This window comes from Cyrtonyx montezumae, unplaced genomic scaffold, assembly GCF_038088225.1.
Source record: "Cyrtonyx montezumae isolate F1298 unplaced genomic scaffold, pur_monq_1.0 scaffold_3, whole genome shotgun sequence".
NCBI lineage: Eukaryota > Metazoa > Chordata > Aves > Galliformes > Odontophoridae > Cyrtonyx > Cyrtonyx montezumae.
The window spans coordinates 60,468,898-60,491,013 of record NW_027072034.1 but is presented as its reverse complement, the minus strand read 5'-3'; the positions used below and the strand labels follow the sequence as shown (position 1 = coordinate 60,491,013).

Below are 22,116 nucleotides of genomic sequence, written 5' to 3'. Positions count from 1 at the left end.
TTTTGTTGCTTCATGTAAAGAAAGACCGCATGCAGAGTGTAGTTTATCAAACCTGAAGAGAAATACAGCAGCTCTTAGAGAAGCAATTAACTTACTTAACGACAATCTCATACGTGTGCAAATGAACGACGGAAGTTATCTGCCCCAGCCTCTGCTTTATTGATGGGCTCACACTTGTAAGCCTCTCTGTAGCTAGCCTGGTCTTCTTGCTTTCTGATATGGCATTCCAGCTATCCCTTCCACCAGCTGCCTCCTCTGCTCAAGCTGCCTTGACCACAGCTCTTACTACAAGACCTAACTTCTATTGCTGGTGACACGTCATCCTTGGACCCTACACCTAATATGTTAGTTCTGTTTCAATGTATAAAAATACAGACTGCTTCCACAACTTTTTTTTGTGACTTTTACCAGTGATGCATAAGGAAAGGCTGTTGGCACTTGAGAAGCCTTTAATGTGAAGAGCTACGAGGATGACCCCATCCCCAACCACCTGAATGTTCTCAAAGATGCAAGAGCAGCCACCTGGTATCAAAATTGTCCTGCTTCCACTTCACTCATAAAGCACAGCCCAAATGCTCCATCAGTCCTGAAGAGGTGTTTTCTATCCGGAGAGCTCACACCAGGTGTCCTTAATGTACTGACAATCAGGTAAAAAGCCAGACTGCTGTGGCACTGTAATCCCAATCCCGATCTCTTCTGGCTGGACACATTCCTTTGTGATAATTACCAGCATTACAAATGTTAACATGGGAAAGGAGTGCTGCATTCATTTTGTGATGTGGCGCTTTTTTCTGTTTGTTTAAGCTGAACTCTGCTCCATAAGTTATGACAGCATCTCACAATTGCTAAAATTGCTTCTCATATGTGTTGTTAGAAGAAAGCAAGTGGAGGAATGGTGTTTCTGCATTTAACACCCTGCTTCACATACAACATTTGTCAAGTACACGTGAGAACACAAAGTCAAAGCTTAGGAATCCAGCAGAACAACAAACTAAGGGTTTCAGGATGAGGTTGCTGCTTACGTTCTGCAGTTCTGCGTGCCACGTTAATTCTCCCACCATTCTCCATTGGGCAACGCTGCATGTTAAAACTAGAATATCACGTACCATCAGGAAACTCTCGGAAGAAAGACCAAGCACAACTTTTTAAGTCTTGTGTTTTTTCCTGGTATTTCATGAAGAACCCTTTAAAAGCAGGTCAAGAATGTAAAGAAGCCTACATTTAAGAGCCTTAGTATCGATTCACACTCTATATAGCTTGCTATAAATGCCAACATTTTTCAGCACAGTTAATGCCCATCACTGGAGCCAGTAGGAGCTTGGCCCCGTTCACCTAAGATGCCCTAAGGAAGCAAGAGCCCAACTGTGTATGTGCATAGTGTTGTTAACCAGCGTTAACATTTCCACCATTCCCACTTCATACAGCGTAAACACTACACTGATCCAGGGCAAGGGGTTCACTGAGGCAAAAATGAATCCATGAATGGTGCTTGAGGACTGCTGCTCCCTTACCTCTGTGTTCCCATTCAGATCTATTAGAAATGTAACACAGGTATCTATAATTAGCAAGAGTGGAGCGTGATGCTTATAAAATGTGCTATCGTAAGAAATTTGGAAACATATTAGGTTTCCCATTGTTCATAACCTGTATCAACAAAATGCTCCTACCTCCTTAGTCCCCATACACGCTTTGTGATAGATAATATCCAGATGAGCTCAGAGAAAACTATACACTGGCTTTTATAATTCAATGCACATTACAAAAAGACCACATAGTTACTGGAGAGCAAACCATCGAGGGAGCAAAGAACAGTGGCAGAGCTTGCATTAACAGGAAATGAATACCAAGTCACTGAGAACTACGATATATTGTTCTTTGAGAATACATAATTATCACTGTAGAAATTTTGGTAAAGAGAGCATTAGACAAAAGCCTACCAACTGCAATATGGCGTGTTTAATCAAGATAATAGATCACAATCTGAATATTAGAAACAGCATCTGCAACAGCAATTTATTACTGATCCATATTACAGCATTTGCTCAACACTAAGAACAAGTTGGCAAATCAGAAAAAATAAAGCCTGGCACTTTCTGCAGTACGTACATGTAAAAGGAGTCTAAAAATATCTGCTTGGCAGATTTTGAACGTGACATATGAGGACACACTCACAAAGCCAGTAACAATCTGGATAATCTTGTTCCAATCAAGAAAAAGAAGCTGTAAACAACAGTGAATATGATCGAGGATACAACTAAATCAAAACAATCTGAAGGTGGTTTTGTTGTTGTTCAGATTTTTCCAAGAAATAAGCACAAAAAAAATTAGACAACATCCAGAAGAGATCACCTCTCTGCAGCACAAACACGTCTTTGTTGGAAGTGATGAGAGAATTACATTGGAAGAACAAATGAAATTGGTAGAGATGAAACAGAATGTAACTTACAATACTAAGTAAGCAAATTAAATCTTACAATCATCAATTTAGAATTACTTTGTAACATATCTTCCATATGAAAAGCAAACAGATAGATAAGCTTCATTGTGAAGTTACACAAATCAGAAAAGAGCTCCTGTGTTTGTACAGTCTATATTAGGTATTCTCAAGCAAGGTTACTGAATTCAGATTTGAGAGTCTCTCCAAAGCCATCTTCATTCCTTGAATTCAGCTTTGCTGAGGTAAGTTCTTCTATCCTGCCCAAATATTCGAAGACCATCTCTTCATTCTTCTTGTTAAAACTATTGAAGCCCTTTTACCCCTACGTCCCCAAGCAGTCCTCAAGACATACTTCATGTTGCTGTCAAGCAAAACTTTCTTCCGCCTTCTTTGTCTCAGCTTGGAAAGCCCCATGATGGGTGTGATAAGGAGCAGTTTAAAAGGACTCCATGAACAACGAGTCACGCAGTCAGTCGTATATTCAAATTGCTAAGCCACATGCTTGCAAACACAAGTTGGATTAGTCTGAAGCACGACTTCCCTTGCCTGCACTTTCCCCAAGGCTAACTGAGGGTGATGCTGCACCTGCTCATTTACTTTGTCCAGATCATTTGCTTCTGGACTGTGCACTACAGCTACGCATTAGAACTGTCAGGCCTGTCGGTCCCTCTGGGACTGGGAGGCACGCACAGACCGCATCTCACGCCCGTACACATGGTGAAGCCTCGGCACACTCCACTTCCCATGCTTTGATTTCCCTAGGAGTGAAGCCTGATGCAGAGTGAAAGGGAAGGAATGACGATGCAGCCTGGCCAGCTCTTGAAATCAGATGACAGGGAGCTCGAGGCACACTTTGCAATCTGATCAGAATGCATAGCACTAAGCATCACCTCTGTCACGGGTTTCTTCCAGCTCACAGGGAGATCTCATCTGGACTCCCACACGCAGTTATGCTCCGTTGTTAAGTGAATTGAGTGGTTTGAACACGAGTGTTTCATTGGTGTTAACTTACTGAAAAGACTTAAAAGCAAAAAAGACTGACACTAATTTTCTTGTATCATACACTTGATGGTGAACAGCTCCCCTTAACTCTGAAATGTCAAGATGGAAAGATTTCGCCTAACTCCTTGATTTTCTAACTTCTTGACATAAGAGACTCATTACCATAAAAATGCATTTACTTAAAGAAACACAGATGCCTTAACTATTATCTCAAATCTACTCTGCAAGTCTGTCTGAATGTGTGAACTGACAATCTCATTAAAGGAGGAAAAATTCTAACTGCCTGTTGATGAGACTGACTGCTGAGATAAGTCACTCTGACCCCACAGACAGCTTTATCCACCTTGACTACTCAGTAAGCAAGCTAACAGAAATAAAGTCAAATTCTTCCATTTCAGATTTATCAAATTCAGTTTCACAGAATCACAGAATTTCAGAACTGTAGGGGTTGGAAGGGACCTCTAGAGATCATCGAGTTCAACCCTCCTGCCAAAGCAGCTCCAGGTACTCCACAGGTAGGTGCCCAGGAGGGAATTTGTAAGAATTAAGGAAGCTATCACTACAAGTATTTCATCTGCTTCACACTAATCTTCTTTATAAAACATTTTTGTTCTGTGGACAGTGATAAAGCAAACTGCAGACACATTCATTTCAAAAGGCTGGAATAAAAACTTCCAGTTATGCTGCACAAGGACACTGTGAAACTTCAATAATAATTGAAGTTTATTGGTAATGCTGTATTACAATTGCTAAAAATTTAATTGGGTCATTAAGAGGGGAATGTCTGAAGTATATGATCTGATAATCATCATTACTGAATTCTCTTGGTGAAGAGAAACCCATGGTGTCACCACAAGGTATTTATTTATTTTTATTTATTAAACAACAGTCTTCTGTACTCTATACATAGTCAGCTACTGGTTCTGGATATTCGCTTTTAAAAAGAGTGAGAGAAGAGGCACTTTGAAAAATCCATTTAAAAAGCTCTCATTTGGAGTTCCTCACATGAAACAAAAAAAAATCCCTCAAAAAATCCCTAGTTGCAACTGGAAAATGTAGTCTTCAAACATGATAGAGCAGTTAAGCACTTGGGGAGACAAATCTTTTGTTGTTTTGCAGTATGCACTGCACATTTCTGGACAGAAGAACACTTAAAACTATTTCCCATTCACTTGTCAGGCTCTTTTTAAGAGGTCTAAAATACCATAAATATAACAATCTCAGCAGGAAATGTTTTCTGAGTGTATGTATTCTTGATAGTGATTCATGAAAGGACACTCCTAAGGTAACATTTTGGTAAAAGGTTTCGAAATCTGTAGAACTACAGGACTGAATAAAACTTGTTTTTGTTGTTTTTTCAACCATTTTATTAAAATCATTCCATACATAAAAAGTATACCATATTTTCATAGACTTTAAAAAAATATACTTTTTAGTATATATATATGTTATATATATATATTTTTTAAATACTGTCCTTCTGTGAAGATAAATTTCTAGTAACCTCTACTCATGTAATAGTTTAGTATAAATATATGTATATAAGTATAAATCATATGCCACACAAATGCTTTAAGTTAATTTTCTACATCTTAAGAAAGGAGACAACATGGCATTCCGTCCTCTATTTCTAGGTTAAATGTTATGGCTTTTTTGTTTTTCATAAAACAAAGCTTGAATAATAAACTTGTATTGCTTCTTGTGTGAATAATCAAGTATTTAAAAACATCTAGAAGCCACAAAGGACAGAAATTTCAACAGTGTTAAGAAATATGCTCTACTTCATCATTAACTAAGACAGCAGCAAAATCAAAATTATACTATAAATTCAGAGAACAATAAGACAGAAGAATATACACAAAATGAACTTACCAAGAAGTGGAATAGCTTGGGTAACAGGAGCAGGTACATTAGTAGGTGCTACAGGAGGTGGAACAGTCGCATATATTTTGGAACTATCAGTAGTTTCAGCATTCCCTCTGGATCCAGAAACCACTGTTGGGATGGGATTTCCTACAGATGCATCTTTTGTAGTGTCTTCATTTACTCCAGCTGCTGTAGCTAAGGAACAACGCAGTGACATATTAAAAAATAAGTCAGTTTTTCTGCTCGTGAGGTAGCTTCACGAGTTTCCTTCTACTGTTGCTTGCCCAGGATTTAAGCACTTACAGTTTGGGATGTTTACTGCTGGAGTGTGAGGAACAGATACTGGAGGAGTTATAGGTGGTGGTGGTCCAGGAGGAAGAAAGCCTATAAAAAACGTACGCGTTAACACTACACTATTTACCAATATGTAGTTCATATGGCAAATGCTATTATTTGGTATATGGCTAAAAGAAATACTTAATCTCCCTGTGAATATACCTGGAGGCAAATGCATTGGGTTGAAACCAGGTCGTAAAAATGGAGGTGGTGGTGGTGGTGGCACTCCAGGTGCAAACCCAGGAGGCGGAATTCCTAAAGGCGCTGTGAAAGCAGGTGGCTGGAGGGCACCAACCACAGGAGGACCTGATGGATGTGGTGGAACCTAAGGAAAAAAGAAGAGGAGAAGCATGTTACCTCAAGACCGAATGCATTATTCCCTGTTCAGATGAAGACTCCCTTTCACGTTTAGGCTGCTAAACTAAAACAATTTCAGCTAACTTTCTTTGCAGCAAAGTAGCTTAAGTAACAGCAGTCAAAGGACTCCTACAACTTGAAGTATCAACACTGATCTCATTTGCCTCTGTTCTTAAATAAAAAAAATGATTCCCTGAGCTAAATTGTTATTTAATGCATATACACTTTACACAGTAGCTGAAATTCATTTTACCATCTGGCACGAAGCGCTATTAAACCACAAATGTGAATTGATTAAAAGCCCTCTCTTCTTTCTCCCCCCCCCTCACTTTGCTACCCAAATTTGTATATTATTAGAGTGAATTTTGTTTCCTTATTCTTTGTTTTTAAATTCTGGTATGTATCAAGCTGTTTCTGAATAAAACTGTTTTAAATTAAAATGGTCATTGGACTCATTAATTTACTATAAAAGCGACACCAAAGGTGCAGGAATCAAAACGAAAATCAAAATACCTTTTGCATTTAAAATTTGACTACTGAGGTGAAGGAGAGTTTGTAGTTAAGTGAATGTATCTAACTTCCCTGCATCAAACTTCAGAACTAGTACACCAAGGCCCATCCTAGCTTGGAAAGCCTTTTTTGTTTCATTCTCAGAACTGAACAAAATGGCATTAAAGTGAACTAAGTAAAATGTTCTTAAACCTGCAAAGATGTTCAAAGTTAAAATAATAAATAGCACTTCCAACTTTTGTTCCAACTTCTTTGCTAATGGCTGTTGGTAAGCTGAGGCACATTAAATCTACTATCAGAATTATTAAATTAATCATTATGAGACTCAAATTCACTGATTATTAGGCTTTAACATAGAAGTGCCACTTATTAATTCATTACTTATCTCTGTTTTACAATAACATGCTGATTAAGCTAAATGAACAGGATCTGAGACACCACTGCACATGACAGGAGAAAACGCCAGCCAGAAAAAACTCGAGGTTGACAAAAGTTACAGGTGGTCCCATAAGGGACAGTCAGTTGGACTTTGCAGGTGGTTTACAGAATGTTATGTGAACGACAGCCAAACTACACAGATAACCAGAAAGGTCTAGTGGGGATCTTCTGGGTACTAGAATCTTCCAAGGCCAACAATGAATAGGTAGGCAAGCACAACCCATGAATACCATATAGCACTGATATTACATAGATGAACACCAGTGCTGAGTAATTCTAGAAGCGCCTGCATTTAATCATCATTAAAGGTGTAGAAAAAGTACTCTAAAACTATAATGATTTAAGTGTTGGTAGATCCTTCTATTTGTTTGCAGGCACTCCTGCAGAGAAAAACGGCTTGAAAAAAAATGTTTATAGACATTGCAATAGAACTGTTGATTGCACAAATGTGTTTACATAGAGTATGTACTTAACTGAAGGAACTGAGGGAGGTAAAGGTAAAATAGGGACAAATATGTTAAGTGCTGCCAGCCCTTACATAGTGAAAAGCTGAGAAAACTGTGACTGAGTGAGAACAGAAGTAACATCAAAAGAAAATCGTTCAGAAAGATATAACAGAATATTCACACCTAATTATCAAAGCTTAACTGCTCTGCTTATTCCTCTCCCCCCCAAAAAAATGATTCTTTAGGACATGATTTTATGTAACACGGCAAAAATCTTTACGGAAAAATAAAAATTAAAAAAAAAATTGTGCAGAAACATCCTAACATCTGATTTGAAATTCCAGTGTTAAAGAGATGGAGCCATTGGCTAGTAAACATTGACAGACAATAAGGATGGATGACTGATGAACAATTTCATAACAATAGCTAGTAGACTGGAAAAAACAAGGGTAACAAATGCTACGAAGGAGACCTTTTATTAATGAGGAGATGAACATTAGGGAAAAAAGTGGTATTTTATTATCAGCATTAGAAACTGGAGTGACTGAGCCCTCAGTAACTAATGCAAATCATGCTGCATCTCAACAAATGTCTTGGGGTTTCATTTGCATTCAAATACAGCTGTTTTTTAAAGTATACCTCTCAGACTGAGAACTGAAGGAAAATCACCAGCTCAGCATGATCTCCATCCATGCTTACATCCAAGTAAGTATCTGTTTAAGAGCACCTGGAGTCTCAAGACTGGCAAGGAGAAGTCTGCCAGTTTCAGTGTAAAGGGGATATGATGGAGGAGCTGTCCAAAATCCATCTAGTTGTAGGAAGGAGGAGCATGTGGTACTTGGTAATATGGCAGGAAATCAGGGAGGTACGCACATTTTGTTTTGTGGTTTCTGGATGACAACTCATTACACAAAGAAAATGGATTTTGTGCTAAACTGGGAAACTTACAGTAAGGGCAGTTACAATCAACTTCAGTTTATCACCCTAGCAAAGCCTGAGCCATTCTTCACTGCAGAAGAATGGCAGTTTTGGTAGGATATCACCAAACTTTGCTAAGAAAACGCAACACCAGTAAAGCTTATCAATGAACGCATAACACAACTGGCATCACATGTGCTATGAACTAACACAAGTCCCTCTCTTGGTTGTTGAGTCAACTCCATCTTCAGCAATGCAATATGACTTAAAAATAAACATGGACCTATCCTCAGAGCAGACCACTGAGGTGAATTACTCAGACCTGCAGGAGAGGGACCAGATTCAGCAACAGCTCAGAGATCTGAATCTACAGGTAAAAGGGCTCACGCCAGTGGCACAACACAATATTCCTCATATCTTGCCAACAACCCAGGATGCTGTCGCCAAAAAATGCCATGTTGTGCTATCAGGCCAAAGAATTAGACTTACCTATGGGGGCTATCACTCATAAAAGATATCACTTAAAACAGCACCTTACTGCTACGTGTATTAATGGGCTTCAGTGATACTGACAGGAGGCCAGGATGCAGGCAGTTACACCCCTCATAGGCAACGGCCAGCAGAGCAGGCCTCCTATGTGATAATCCATGCTCAGGAGGACTGTTTGGGTTCTAGCAGAGAAGGGAGCAATGCAGCTCCTTCTGATCCCAACCATTTAGTGGGACAATGTTACAGCTGCAGGCAGAGCACAGAGTTGCTAACCAGGCCCTGGCCTCAAGCTGTGCTCAATGAGCAGGATATAGGAAACTACTGGATATAGCACTAGAAGCTTCTGGACACAACGGACAATGAGACTAGAGTTCTTGCAAGCCTGGAACAGAGAAAAAGAGGAAAAACTAACAAAAATAGGACCAAGAAGTGAGAAACAGGGAGAGTAAAATATGGGAATCATGTTTGGTGTATCAGTCAGCCAACCCTACATTACCACAGCCCAAAATAAGACAATGCATGTAACCTGTTCTGGCATATCTGCTTTTCTGATCAGAGGAACAAGAGTGGACTGGGTACCTTCAATGGCTAAAAGGAACACAACCTAACGGACAGACTGAGAATCTGGGTATTGCTATTGATGATGTCTGTTTCCAGGCTGGACAGAAAAAGCAGCTAACCAACACTCTTTGTAACAGTCTCTCCACATCTTATAAGTCCTAAACACATTACTTTTACCACTAACACCTTAACTATTATCACTGCTGAACTTACTAATTAAGTTTTTAGAACTGTTTACAACTCAAAACTCAACATACTGCGTTCTGGAATCAAGTAACTGGTAAGTTATATACTCCTTCAAACAACGTGAGCTCTTGGTTCTTCTCTGAGTGCCCGCCATGTTAGTCTTTAACATTTCACAAGGTTTAAAGCAGTTTTATTCAAACTTCTCCCATTTGGAAGAAGGCATACTACCATCTTAACAGTGACAGGAAGTAAACTATTACTATAAAACTAGTAACACTCCTATGTCAATAAGTAAAGCTAAAAGAAAGAGACTGTAAAGCACAGAAGGGAATAATTGTTGTTACATGCTACCTAAAGTAGTGGTAAAGTTTCAGATGATGTTCTTCTAACAAACAAACATCAACTTTAACTAAAGAACTACTATAACAACAAAGGCAGAATATGAATTTTTCACATGGAAATCTCAAGGGCTGTTCTAAGAGAGGATACACAATATGAACAAACACAAAAGCAATACACTATTTTAGAGCTGTAGCTGAATTAAATCAATAGTAAAGAAAACTTAACTAGAAAAACACAAAAAATGAATGCAGTCATAAAACAGTGGATGAAATTCATCCTATTAATAAACTGCTCTAATAATTTATTTAGATTGTGACAGTAAGTAATACAAGTACACTCCTACAATACTCGTCTACATCAGTACTAAGGCAGCAGTGAGGTTTTAGAGCAAATTCTCCATCATTCCCACAAAGCACATGCTGATTCAGTTCCCAGGGCTGTCCTGGTACACAAAAAACTACACCCTTCTGCAAGAAAACCAAACCAGTCTTCCCTGTTCCTGCTGGGCACAAAATACAATCCAAACCTTAATAGATTTTAAGGCTTTCAGGTCTTCCATTGCCACTGCGACTCAGCAGAAAAGGATAGTTCTCCTTCTAGACTGTACTGTGCCTCTAAGTGAAGAAAGCCAGGTATTGCTTTTAAGCAGGCACAATGTAAGCACACACACAAGATCACCTGGTTAACTCACTCTTCTGTTTAACGTATGTATTTTCTCCCTTCTGTTTAATGTATTATTGCCATGCTGAATAATTATTCAAGTTTTTATTCAGGTATTACAGCAAATGGGAAGCAACTCTCACCTGTGGAGGAGGTACCGTAATTGGTGCAGGCATGGGAACAGGAATTGGAACAGGTAAAGCTTTAGGTATAGGTGACACTGGTTCATTATGTGCAGCTTCTGCACCACCATTTTGAGCTACTTCATTTTCAGACTTCTTGGGAATCCCTTTCCACTCTACACAAAAAAAAAAAAGAAACCGACAACATATATGCATGAGTTCTGACAAAGTTGACAAGTAGTCAAATACTACTGTGTAAAATCCATATGCTCTGCTCTGTGATGAAATGGCCTAACTAGAACAATTTCTCAGAAAATGAGAAGAGCTGGGAAAATCAGAGCTATGAGACATTTTAACGCATTTATAAGGAAAAAGTATCTAAGTATTTTCAAGCACGTAAATCACCGAAAGTACAGTAAATCACCGAAAAACGGCCATTACATTTATTCATTGTATTAGTTATTCATTGTGCTTCACAGTTCCTTCAACTGTCATTTTATCATGAAAGCATACTACTCTTTAAAGTAGTAACTGTCTAAATTAGGGCAAATCTGACAGAATGACAAAACTCTGAAATAAATTTCAGTAGTGAGATAGAACACCACACAATGGTTGCACTGTTAAAACTGACACAGTAGCCTAGAGCACCAGAAGCCTAAGGCAATTTCAAGTATGGCTTTCATTTAACGTTGCTTTTAGAAATCACAACAGCCAGCAGACTAGCAATTCTGTATTCATTTGAAGCCTGTCATTGCTTGAAGTTGCTGCTGCTGAACAGGTGTAATTTTCTTAACGCAATCACAGAAGCCTAATATTTTCACTGCTTACATAAAATAAGATTTCTGTTTAGGTCAAGATAAAAGACTCCCTAATGGAACTGCTCTTAAGTATGAAAACAAAAGGCAATTTGTTACGGAAAGCATACAGCTGCTGTCAGATCAGTTCCTAAACAAGCAGTCCAACAACAGCCTCCTTTGCTACAGATAGCTCACACAAACCAGAGGGGAACCAGACTCTGGGACTACTGAGCATTTCCAACACCCATTACTCTCGGTGGCAAACTCCAAGCAACTCACAGCTTGTCTGGTGTCCATGTGCAACTTGAGCTCGACCTCTGGAAATCCAACTGTTCAACCCTTTATAGGGACTGCCCTTAAATGCCTGTAATCTATTCTATGGTTTCACATCCTGCGCTTCTTAGCCACCTCAAGCACTTTATATGCACCCTCAGAGTCAGAAAAGTCAGCCATACCAATTTCACTGCATCAATATAAAGGATAACTTTTAAAAAGCATTTAAAAAAGTAGCAGTACTTTACCTGGACTAAGAGTTTCATTGTCCAGCATTCCACCTTCACAGAAGCTTTCAAGATCTTCAGGCTTAACTTTGTCCCACGGTATGTAAGTAACACCTAGCTCTACATCCCAATACTGCTTGTAATCTGGCTTTATTCCTTTATTCAAAGCCCACGCAATCTTGAGGAAACGATACACACAGTTAGTAATGTTGGCATTTTAATGGTTTAAATTATCAGTTATGACAAAATAGCACATCCAAAAAAAAAAAAAGGCTACAAAGCAAACAAACATATTCTAATTGAAACAGCAGGAAGAACACTCAGAGAATAGGAGGCTTTTTTTAAAGGCACAATTAGTTTTTATGTCCCTGCTTGACTCTAGCACATGATTTGCAAACATGTACACAGTCACTATAATTAATTTTGTTTCTCTTCAGGGGACAGTGTTACTCCCAAATATGACGTTCTGCAAAAGGAAACAACTGACTAATGAATGTGTTCTTCCTTAATTACTAGTACACTTTGTGAGACTGTAACTGTGTTTAATTACAGATAAGACTACTAAGCAGCAACAAGAAGACCACATTTACAGTCCACCACAATGACCATTTACAGAACTGCACCAGTTACACAGTTACTGGCAGTTTTTCAGAGAAACTGATACAAGTTCTTTTAAATCACATGACAGAAAAGGAAGAATACATATTAATAAAGAGGTTCATTCACATAAGTTTACAGAACACCACATCCAGACTATACAGAAGTCCTATATACTAATGCATCTAGAACAGATGAAAAAGGATTATAGTCCAATAAGTACCTTTATAGATTTCTGATTGACTTTGAAGTTGCCTCTGCTCAATTTTTGTAGGGCACGATAAGCATCTTGCCTGTGAACCATTACAATATAGGCACATCCTCTCGGTGGTATCATCTGTTTGTATTTTAAGAAAAAAAAATGTGCTAACTAACCAAGTAACAAATGTCAAATTACAGAAAACTGGAACATGAACACATGTTACAAAAAAGATTACCAGGTATGAAAGAGAATGTTTAAGAGGCTAAAGCAGCCAGCATCTTCCAGAAATAAATGCTTCTAACAACTGTGAGGACATGGACTCCTGTTGCATGTTTAATCCTTAAAACTGTCCAACAGCGCTCACACAAGTGCTATGGCCTCAGAATTAGTTAATCTCTTGGAAGAAACAACATACACTAATACCCCTGCTTTATTCCAAATACCACAGACTGCCATCTGTACCTTCACATTGTTTTATCTGCAGTTCTATAATCATTATTACGAGCAAAGAATTTGAGGAAAAAAAGCTTCAATTCCATTTAACAAAATTTCATTATAGCAAGAAAATCAGTCTCATATTTTAAATAAAATTTCACAATCATATATACATATATTCATCCTTAATACAGCCAAATAAGACTGGTTTTCCATGCTTATGTCTAAAAATGACCTAAGAGAAACAAACAAAATGAATGATCACCAGCTGAGATTCCACATTCCTATTATCAAACAACAAAATGGAGCAGACATGGAACTCAATGACCCTTTCTTTTTCTGTTCCCCCTAAAAAAAGCATGAGATATGAAAACAGAGGTGATCCAGAAAATTATTCCAAAGGCATTTTTTAATACACAAATATAACTGTCTTTTTTCCCTTTCCAAATGAGAGGACAAATGAATTGAGTTTTCACATTAGAAAACACAATTGTAAAGGAAATGACAGACCTTCAATCTTTGTAATGTATTAAAAGTAAAGCTAACTTGACACAGTCTGAAAAGTTCTTTTGTAGTCTAGACTTGCATCAAACCACTCGTACTTACATTTATTGATTCTATTGGGCCAAACTCCTCCAAGAGACTTCCAACATCCTGCTGCGTAGTCCTTTTGTCAAGTTGTCCTACCCAAAGCGTAGTACTACAAACTACAACCAAAGAGTTAACAAAGACTGTAAGAGCACTTGTAAATACTGAATTCACAAGCCAAAATGTCAAGAGTCACATTAAAATAGTTATGACATCTAAAGGAGAAAAGCATGCTAGTATATCATCATTAGCAGTGTTTGAAAGGCCTCTTTTCTTGCCTGCCCAGAACTGAATTAACCATGGCATCTAAACCATTGTTAGGATGCAAACACTAAGAAAAAACGCTAGTTAACCCCTATTAGAAACTCTAGTTAACCCCTATTAAAATTACCTGCAAATTCTGATAAGGATAAGCTCGGCAAATAATTACAGAAAGGAAAAACATGCATTGTTTCCAAGACTGTTCCATGAAATATCCTCACACCTGCAATGGATATTTTACAACAAGATAACTCACTTTGCTTAGCATGAAATCCAAGCTCAGTACCAGCATCCCAAATTATGGATGGCACTTACTAACGAAGTGATGGTTAGATTATTCATAGTGACACACTCACTGCTGTGCAAGTTTTCCTCCAGAATGTGGTGACAAACTACCACAAGCAGCAGAATTTTTACCCTCTTTAGCAACAAACTTGGTGCCATACCTCTTAAGTTAGTTAACTGAAAAATTAACCCATAGCAGCTTCCCCCCACACATTCCCTAGAGAAAAGAAAGCAACATGCCTACTATTTCACTTTTTTCTTCAAGGTAATAAAGCAGCAGACAAGCACAAAGTAACACATTCTTTCAAGAGTACTACAGCAACATTCAGCACTCACCTATGTTTTCACTCTAAGTGTTAGCAAAATTGTCATATAATACTTTTTAGGTTAGCAAACTAGGAGACATGTTGGCAAAACTGTATGTCACTACTGCCATTAAATCCTTTAAAATAACAGCTATTAGTTCTTGCAAGTACTTTAAAATTAATGTTACTGTCATGCCCAAGGTTTTGATGAGATACAGATTTGTATCTTTCATCTCTTTTATATCAAAAAGAACACTTTCATTCTATTTGATGCCCCCAAGAATATCTACCAGACAGCTACTAGATATTGCCTATGACGCCCCACAAAGCCAAGATCCTTTAAGAATAACATTAGCCTATGTGTTTTCCAGGTCAAAGCTCCCCTTCAGATTTGAGAAATGCACAACACTGGATCATTAGAAAAAATCATCATCATGTGCTCAACCTCTTGTTGTTCAATCTGCTTTACTTTGTACATCTTGAAGGAAAGAAAAGAACGCCACAGTGTTTTAAGTTTTTTTCTTCTTCTACTTCACAAACAAAGTATTTCTGACTTGGGAGATATTCCAAGAAGGCCCAACTGTCCCTTATGAGTGTCAGGATGTTCTGGCACACAATGCATATAATTCTCACCAACTTCAAAATAGTTCAGAAAATAATTCAGTACAATTTTTTTTTTTTTGTATGGATGAGTCTAGGACAGCACATCAAATAGCATGAAACAAGAAAAAAAGATGGAGAGAAGAAGATGGATAGGAATCAGATAAAATACTCCAAGTGGCACTAAGCCATCTGCCGTCTTCATCTGGACAGGGAGCCAAGAGGGATGATTTAAGATACACTTCTTCACATTTATTTGAGCTGTTTCTGGTGTGCTTTTGGGGAAGATGTACGGTCCATCAACATAAAGTTAACCAAATTAAGTTTAAGCAGAGTAGCTTCTAAAGCCATTTGAAATTTTTCTAACATAACTAAACGTATCCTGCTATTTCACTTACGTATAGTACCTACTACAGAAAGGGTGAACTTACCACTGACAGTTTCTGATTTGATCTGAGGAAGGCCTTTAGACCTGCGTTCCCTCTCCCTCTCACGTTCACGTCTTTCTTGTGATCGAGACTTAGGAGAGTGTCGGCGTCTATCTCTGGACCGTGATCGAGATCGACGATGACGCGACCTTCGAGAGCGGGAGCCAGACCTCGAACGTCTCCTTTTAGGTGACCTAGTTTAAACCAGGAACAATTTACCTTCAGTCTTTCTGACCCAGACATTTACAGATGGATCACTACTTCAGATCTGATTTAGATAACCAGGCATGAGTTCGGTCATTAAAAAAATAAATCCATGTTCACTCACACGCATTTACAACTAGAGCATATTACTATAGCAACTAGTTAAAGCATACCAGCTGACATTAAATCTTTCAATTTCTGCTATTATTATTTTTACATAGAAGTCAAGTATCAAAATGATATCTACATTAAAATAGAAAAAAAAGTCATCTGCATAAGCGAGGAAAATGTTTACTGCACTTGCAAGACCCCTGAGTAGACAGATTCACAGATCTCTTCATAAGAAAAGCGTCCTTAGAGTGCAGACAAAATTGAAATCACGTTCTGCTTCCCTTTAACTTAGGGAATATCAGAAGTTATTCTCCACCAACAGAAGAAAACTATACAGCTACTCCATTTCCCTTGGAAGGCAGATGAATTTCAGAGGTTTGCAAGTCTAAAGAGTCACTAGTCTACTCCTCATTACCCCTGCATGGAAGTGCATGCAATATTAAGCTGTACTTATACGTACATATATTATATATATGGACTTCCGTGAGAGGTATACAGTTGAAAAGGTCTTTTTTGTTTGTTTGTTCTTATTCCCTTTCCAGAAGGGGAGTCCTGTTAAAATCCTTGAGGGCTCTGCCTCTACCAAGAAATTTCACAAGTGCTGTCCACACATGGAGTCATGCACAGACAGCAATATAAGTAATCCATAAATTAAGTCAAAAAGGGACTCTGCTGCTAAATCTCTATCAGCATTTGCTAACAGAAACCAACCAATACAGCAGACTGGTACTTCGAAGAAGCAGCCTCAACAGTAAGCATGCTGAGTAGGGCACTCACAACACCAGCAAAAATACGGGTAACAAAACTTTTAAGTTCTACATCACCGAAAAAGATCTTCAGCAGCAGTCTGAGGAATTAGCTTGCCTCCACGCTATTTACTACTACCTTACAGAAATTCCAACACCACACAGCAGATTTGGCACCACAGAAACAGATTCTGTGAGCTCCCACCAGCCTAGCTCTTCTCAGCACTCAGAACGAATAAAGCACTTCCACATTTTTGGACACGAGACGCTTAAATTCCTTATATAAAATCTAATTCTTTACATAATATATAACCTCACAAAATTAAAGCGATTCCGTTATTTTACCTTGATGCAGATCTAGATCTTGACTTTCTGTTGTCAGAAACATGCCGTTTTCTTTCTTGAATAGGTGGCTGTTCCACTTCCATGTTCTAAAATATTAAGTATGACTGCTGTTAGGGGTGAGCACTGCAAGTATTTATTTCATTTTGTGCCGTGATTGAGTTATGTAAGAGTATTAAAATAATACTGAATAGTCACATATGTGAAAATAAAATGTAACGCAATTCCTCTCAGAACCTTCACCACTAGCATAGTCACCAATACAGAATCTATGATAGTAAGTTAATGTAATGCAGTCACTGTGAAAACATCTTTAAGATAATTTGGAAAAAAATAATCACATCTTTAATGTAGAAATTGTTTTTCTATATTTTTATTAATTTCAGCATCATACAGATGCCTGAATAATATGATAAAAGTCAAGTCAGCCAATCACGCTCTGTGTTCAAATTCACAGGTAGTATAATGTAACATCTGCTGAAAAGTTTTTCTTCAAGATGTTACCGGAGAGAACTTTAAGCCATAAAATGTAAATTAATCATAGTAAAATACACTGAAGAATAAAGCAATAAAGTCATCAAAACAATAGTTAAAATGAACGTGCTTAAAATGCATTTGTATAAAGAAAAAAAATAACAGCATGGATCTTCCTTCCTACCCAAAATCCTCTATAGCTTCCCATGCCAAAACACACCGCATCCTGCCTAAACTTTAAAAAGTCTTCATGATGCAAGCCTAGTAGGGAATATCTAAAAAAGCACCTTGGTAACCTCTTAGAATTTCCTGAATAAATACACTTCAAGACTAACGAACTATGAAGATCATCTAGAGGATCATCACTCCCAGTGGGAAGCAAGAATTACTTACAGAACTTGTCACATCACAAGTTGCCATACAGTACAGCTTAGTATTATTTACTCATTTAAAATTTTTCCAGCAGTATTTTCCAAAATCTTCAAAAGGTGTATAGAGATAGTTTTATTTTAGAGGTGTATAGAGATAGTTTTATTTTATTTACTAGAACTTCTACAGACTTCTGAGTTCACTTTTTCTATTTGAGTGATCTATGGAGCCTTTAAAAATTATATTTTTCAGATTGCTTCTCTCCTGAATGGGACTGCATTGTTAAGAGCTCCTGAAGCACGAACAGGAAAAGGGAATAAGGAGAAGCAAGAAGGCGGTCGACAAAATGCAAACCCAAATCTGTCACAGAAAGAAACATACAGTATACACACTCTGGTTTAGCTAGATTCCTGAACTCGTCATGTAGCACTACTGCTATCCAACTTTCTCTCAGATGAGCAACCCTCACAGCCACCTCTGGACACCGTTACCATGAAATCTACTCCATCTAACATGGGTAAGGACAAGTATTAGAGCACTTTAAGTTAAGAACTTATTTACTGCAAGGGATCCTCACCGGCTGATGTGTTTTTTGCATGTGCGATTCACTCTGTACTGGGAAAGGAGTCTGAAAAGTTTGCTGCACAGGAGCTGTTGGTGGAATCACAGGCTGAGCCATGGGAGGAAACTGAGGGGTAGGAAGAAGACCAAAACCTGGCATTTGTCCGTTAGGAGGGAGTGGGACCTTTGAAGAACAAAATACACAAAAACCTCCAGTTAGGAAAAAAATTATATTAGCTTTTCTAGTCTGCAAGAACTAAAACTGTCTCTATGCACAAAAGTCACAATGGAAGACCAGAAGCATGAGAAAGATGAAGTAGGTCAAGCAATTATGTATATTTAAAAAGCATCAATATCAAATACTCCAAAGCTTGACTAGAACAGACAACAAAATTATCTTTTCTGGAACAGCCGAAAGATTAAGCCATAATCACTTTCCACTAACAGAAACATGATAACTTTGCTTCTTCAGCAGAGGAAATGACACACAAGACATAGCAGATGAAGAAGCAACTACAAAAACCCTCAAGTTACCTGATGGCGCATTGGATCCTGTTGCATTCCCATCATTCGCTGCTGAAAAGGATCCATATTTGGGAGCTGAGGAAATACTGGCTGTTGTATACCTTCTCCTGCAAACCCACTAAAAACAATAATATTTTGGTGAGATAAGTCAGTAGGCATACAGACTTCTTCATTTTTCTTTCTTTCACATATTTCTATGCACAGTTACACGTTCTTGTTTTAAACTTAGACAGAAAAAAATATATCTTTCTTAGTATACTATTTTCACTGTAAAAGAAGAATAAAAACTGTCTTCCTTTTCTCCATTGTAAGAACAGCCCTTTAACATCTAAGGAAATGCTACATAAAAGTTAGCCCACTTCTTCCCTTTTATTTATACGGTCTTGCTAAAGCCCTAAGATTATGTAAATCTTTCATTAAGGTAGTCTGCCTTAGGTTAATTATCCTCTTTTCAAGTTTGTCTTGTGAGTACATCAGACAGTGGCCATACTTCTACTGGGGAAAAAAAATGAATCAGTTTGCATGGAATTTAGGGCAGAGGAGACAGGGATATGTATAATACATGAGGATCAGAGTGATGCCCTTCAGTCCCTGAATCAACATACAGAATGAACAGCATTCAGGGAATTAACAAGGTATGTGCAGTTAACTGAACCTGTTTACAGGATACAGTTTGTGTATGAAAACAAACAGGATTTCAAGAAAATAAAGTAATTTAATGGTTATGTGAAATGGAACTTTGTTGGATTTGAAAACATGGGCACCATATAATTCTTACACATGATACTGGACAGATTATATAGAATACTTCTGAATTTGTGTGCCCAAAATGAGACTACTGGAATCCAGTTTTCAGAAGTATCTCACACAACTATAAGGTAATAAGGGCAGAGGCTTAGAAGTGCTACAAATGGAATACAAGCACGCTGAAAAGTCGAGCCCAATGACCTCTAGATTAGGCATACACAAGTGGTGCGTGTTTGACCTATTTCATATTTCTGTACTCCAGAGTTTTGTATTAGAGGTAAAACTCCACCAATTTATTCAAAGGGCATTTTAATCAACTAACATATATAATGTTAAAGTGCTTAAAGTGATAAACACATTAACAAAAAAACTAATTACAAAGTTAGCGATCCTGTTTTTCAGAGCAGGGTTTTTGACAGCATATATAGAAAGAAAAACATGAGGCCACACACTAAAGCAGGGGAAAAAAGAAATATTGACTAACCCAGGTATTAAGCACCATCCAGTCTGTGCACTGAATGAGAGAGAAGTCCTGTGGGAAAAACTAGTATGTGATCATATAATTCAAGACTTCATCAAAACGCACACCAGAAGAGGAGGAGCCTGAGTTAGTCTGCATGGGTATTCAATCTTTGCTATCTTAAAGCTGCAAAGCCAAACCTATTTTTTTTTAATAGTTAATATCTAACATTACTACGATGTTTAGAATAGTTTTTTTTTTCAGAGGACAAAGCAATTCAGCTAATTACTAACAATGTCCTGACACATGCAGTTGTGCAAAAAAAAACCACAGACCCATCCTGAAACCATGACTGAGCTTTTTTCTAATAAACACACTACTCAATCAATGATGCCACATGCCAAATCTACAATAAATCACCGAAGTGAAGAACAGAGAATGTTAATATTTTAAATTTTGATTGTTAATAGTGAAGCACTGATAACTTGGAATTTTAGTAAGCTTTGAAAACAAAAAGGTATTTTATACCAAATAATTGTTTATTATGACAAAGAAAACTCACAAGGTAGGCTGAGAAACTGAAGGAGAAGGAGCTGAATCTTCTTTCTTTGAGTCTTCCACTGCTTCTGGCTCATCGTCATAGTCAAACCGATCTAGCAGCTTCTGAAAGAATATATACTGAGTCAACGTTTTTTTCAATAGTTTACACAATTGGAAAACAAAATATCCTTAATACTGTTGTCTTCCTATAGCACTAGCTACTCTGGAATTAAAAGGTTAGGAGCTGGACAAAAACACTGATATTAACTCAGATGATCAAGCCAATTGTATTAAGCTTTAGAAAATGCAGAGGTTATAAAAACGGGAGGACAACTCCTGACCAAAAGGAAAGAAACACAGGTTGTACTGTTTTCCCCCTAGCAGATTGAAGACATTGAGGTATCCACTAAGCAGCCTCCTGCTGAATTGATGATACTACACACAGAACAAATGAAAACTTACTTTATCAAATGATGTTTTCTGCTCAGGCTGTGGGAAAGCAGCTTTTTGTTCAGGTGGTTGTGATGCTGTAGTTTTCAACTGAGCAGTAATAGCTTGAACCTGAGCCATCACAGTGTTATCTATGACTGGAGACTGAGCTTTCTGAGGCTGCTGAAAAGTCTGAAGAATTTGCTGAAGCTACAAAAAAAAACATATACAGTATTCAGTAAACAAATTTTCTATAGTACCAGAAGCATTGCAGGATATAAATTCTCCATCAAATCAGACTGCAGCACAAAATGATCACCACCAATAACACGAGTGAATTATGAAGTCATTTTTAAAATACTCCACTGGCAAAATCTAGCACATCCTAATATGTGAGTATTCAAGCCTTGCAACAGTGCAATTGTTTAATCACATGTACAAACATTAAATCTGAACATTTACATATTAAACCTAGTTTTGAAACTTCATAACTCTTACCCATTCATGCCCCCAAGTCCACAAAAATACAGGTTACCTGTTGTCCTTGTGTTGTCTGAAACAACTGAGCTACAGCTGCAAAGGCATCAGAACTGGGCAACTGTGGCATAGTAGGTACTGAATTAGCAGTGACCTGAGGGGGCTCCGAAGCAACCTTTGCTGGAGGGGGTGGTGAACCTACAAGTTCCATTGGAAAGGAGAAAGCTAGGTTATTCCAAAACACTCACTGTACTCTTCACTACATACATCCACCTCCCCAAAACAACTGACTACCCACACTAGCTTATTTAACCCAAGAAGCGAGTCTTCTTCCCACACAAACTACACCAACTGCATATTCTATTCATTTTGCCTATGACTGGCTCCATTCCTTGCTCACATTACTGTACTGCAGAAATTTTAAATAGACAGTCTATCTAAAAGTGATCCCAGCATGTTATTT

At 37.9% G+C, this 22,116-nt stretch overlaps 1 protein-coding gene across 2 annotated transcripts in view; it reads right to left on the bottom strand.

Moving 5' to 3' along the window:
• Positions 1-22,116, bottom strand: part of SCAF4 (SR-related CTD associated factor 4) — a 43,209-nt gene that overhangs the window by 3,467 nt on the left and 17,626 nt on the right. The window contains exons 6-20 of one of the 2 annotated variants that reach the window (XM_065741783.1): positions 21,712-21,851; positions 21,210-21,386; positions 20,770-20,870; positions 20,232-20,279; positions 19,010-19,118; positions 18,492-18,659; positions 17,075-17,160; positions 15,672-15,862; positions 13,808-13,908; positions 12,788-12,901; positions 11,989-12,145; positions 10,692-10,846; positions 5,804-5,966; positions 5,609-5,689; positions 5,312-5,500 (exon numbers count right to left, since the gene is read on the bottom strand). In XM_065741783.1, the coding sequence (XP_065597855.1) occupies positions 5,312-5,500; positions 5,609-5,689; positions 5,804-5,966; positions 10,692-10,846; positions 11,989-12,145; positions 12,788-12,901; positions 13,808-13,908; positions 15,672-15,862; positions 17,075-17,160; positions 18,492-18,659; positions 19,010-19,118; positions 20,232-20,279; positions 20,770-20,870; positions 21,210-21,386; positions 21,712-21,851 (1,980 nt within the window). The remainder of the gene's footprint in view (positions 1-5,311; positions 5,501-5,608; positions 5,690-5,803; positions 5,967-10,691; positions 10,847-11,988; positions 12,146-12,787; positions 12,902-13,807; positions 13,909-15,671; positions 15,863-17,074; positions 17,161-18,491; positions 18,660-19,009; positions 19,119-20,231; positions 20,280-20,769; positions 20,871-21,209; positions 21,387-21,711; positions 21,852-22,116) is intronic. The other variant, XM_065741784.1, reaches the window with a different exon arrangement.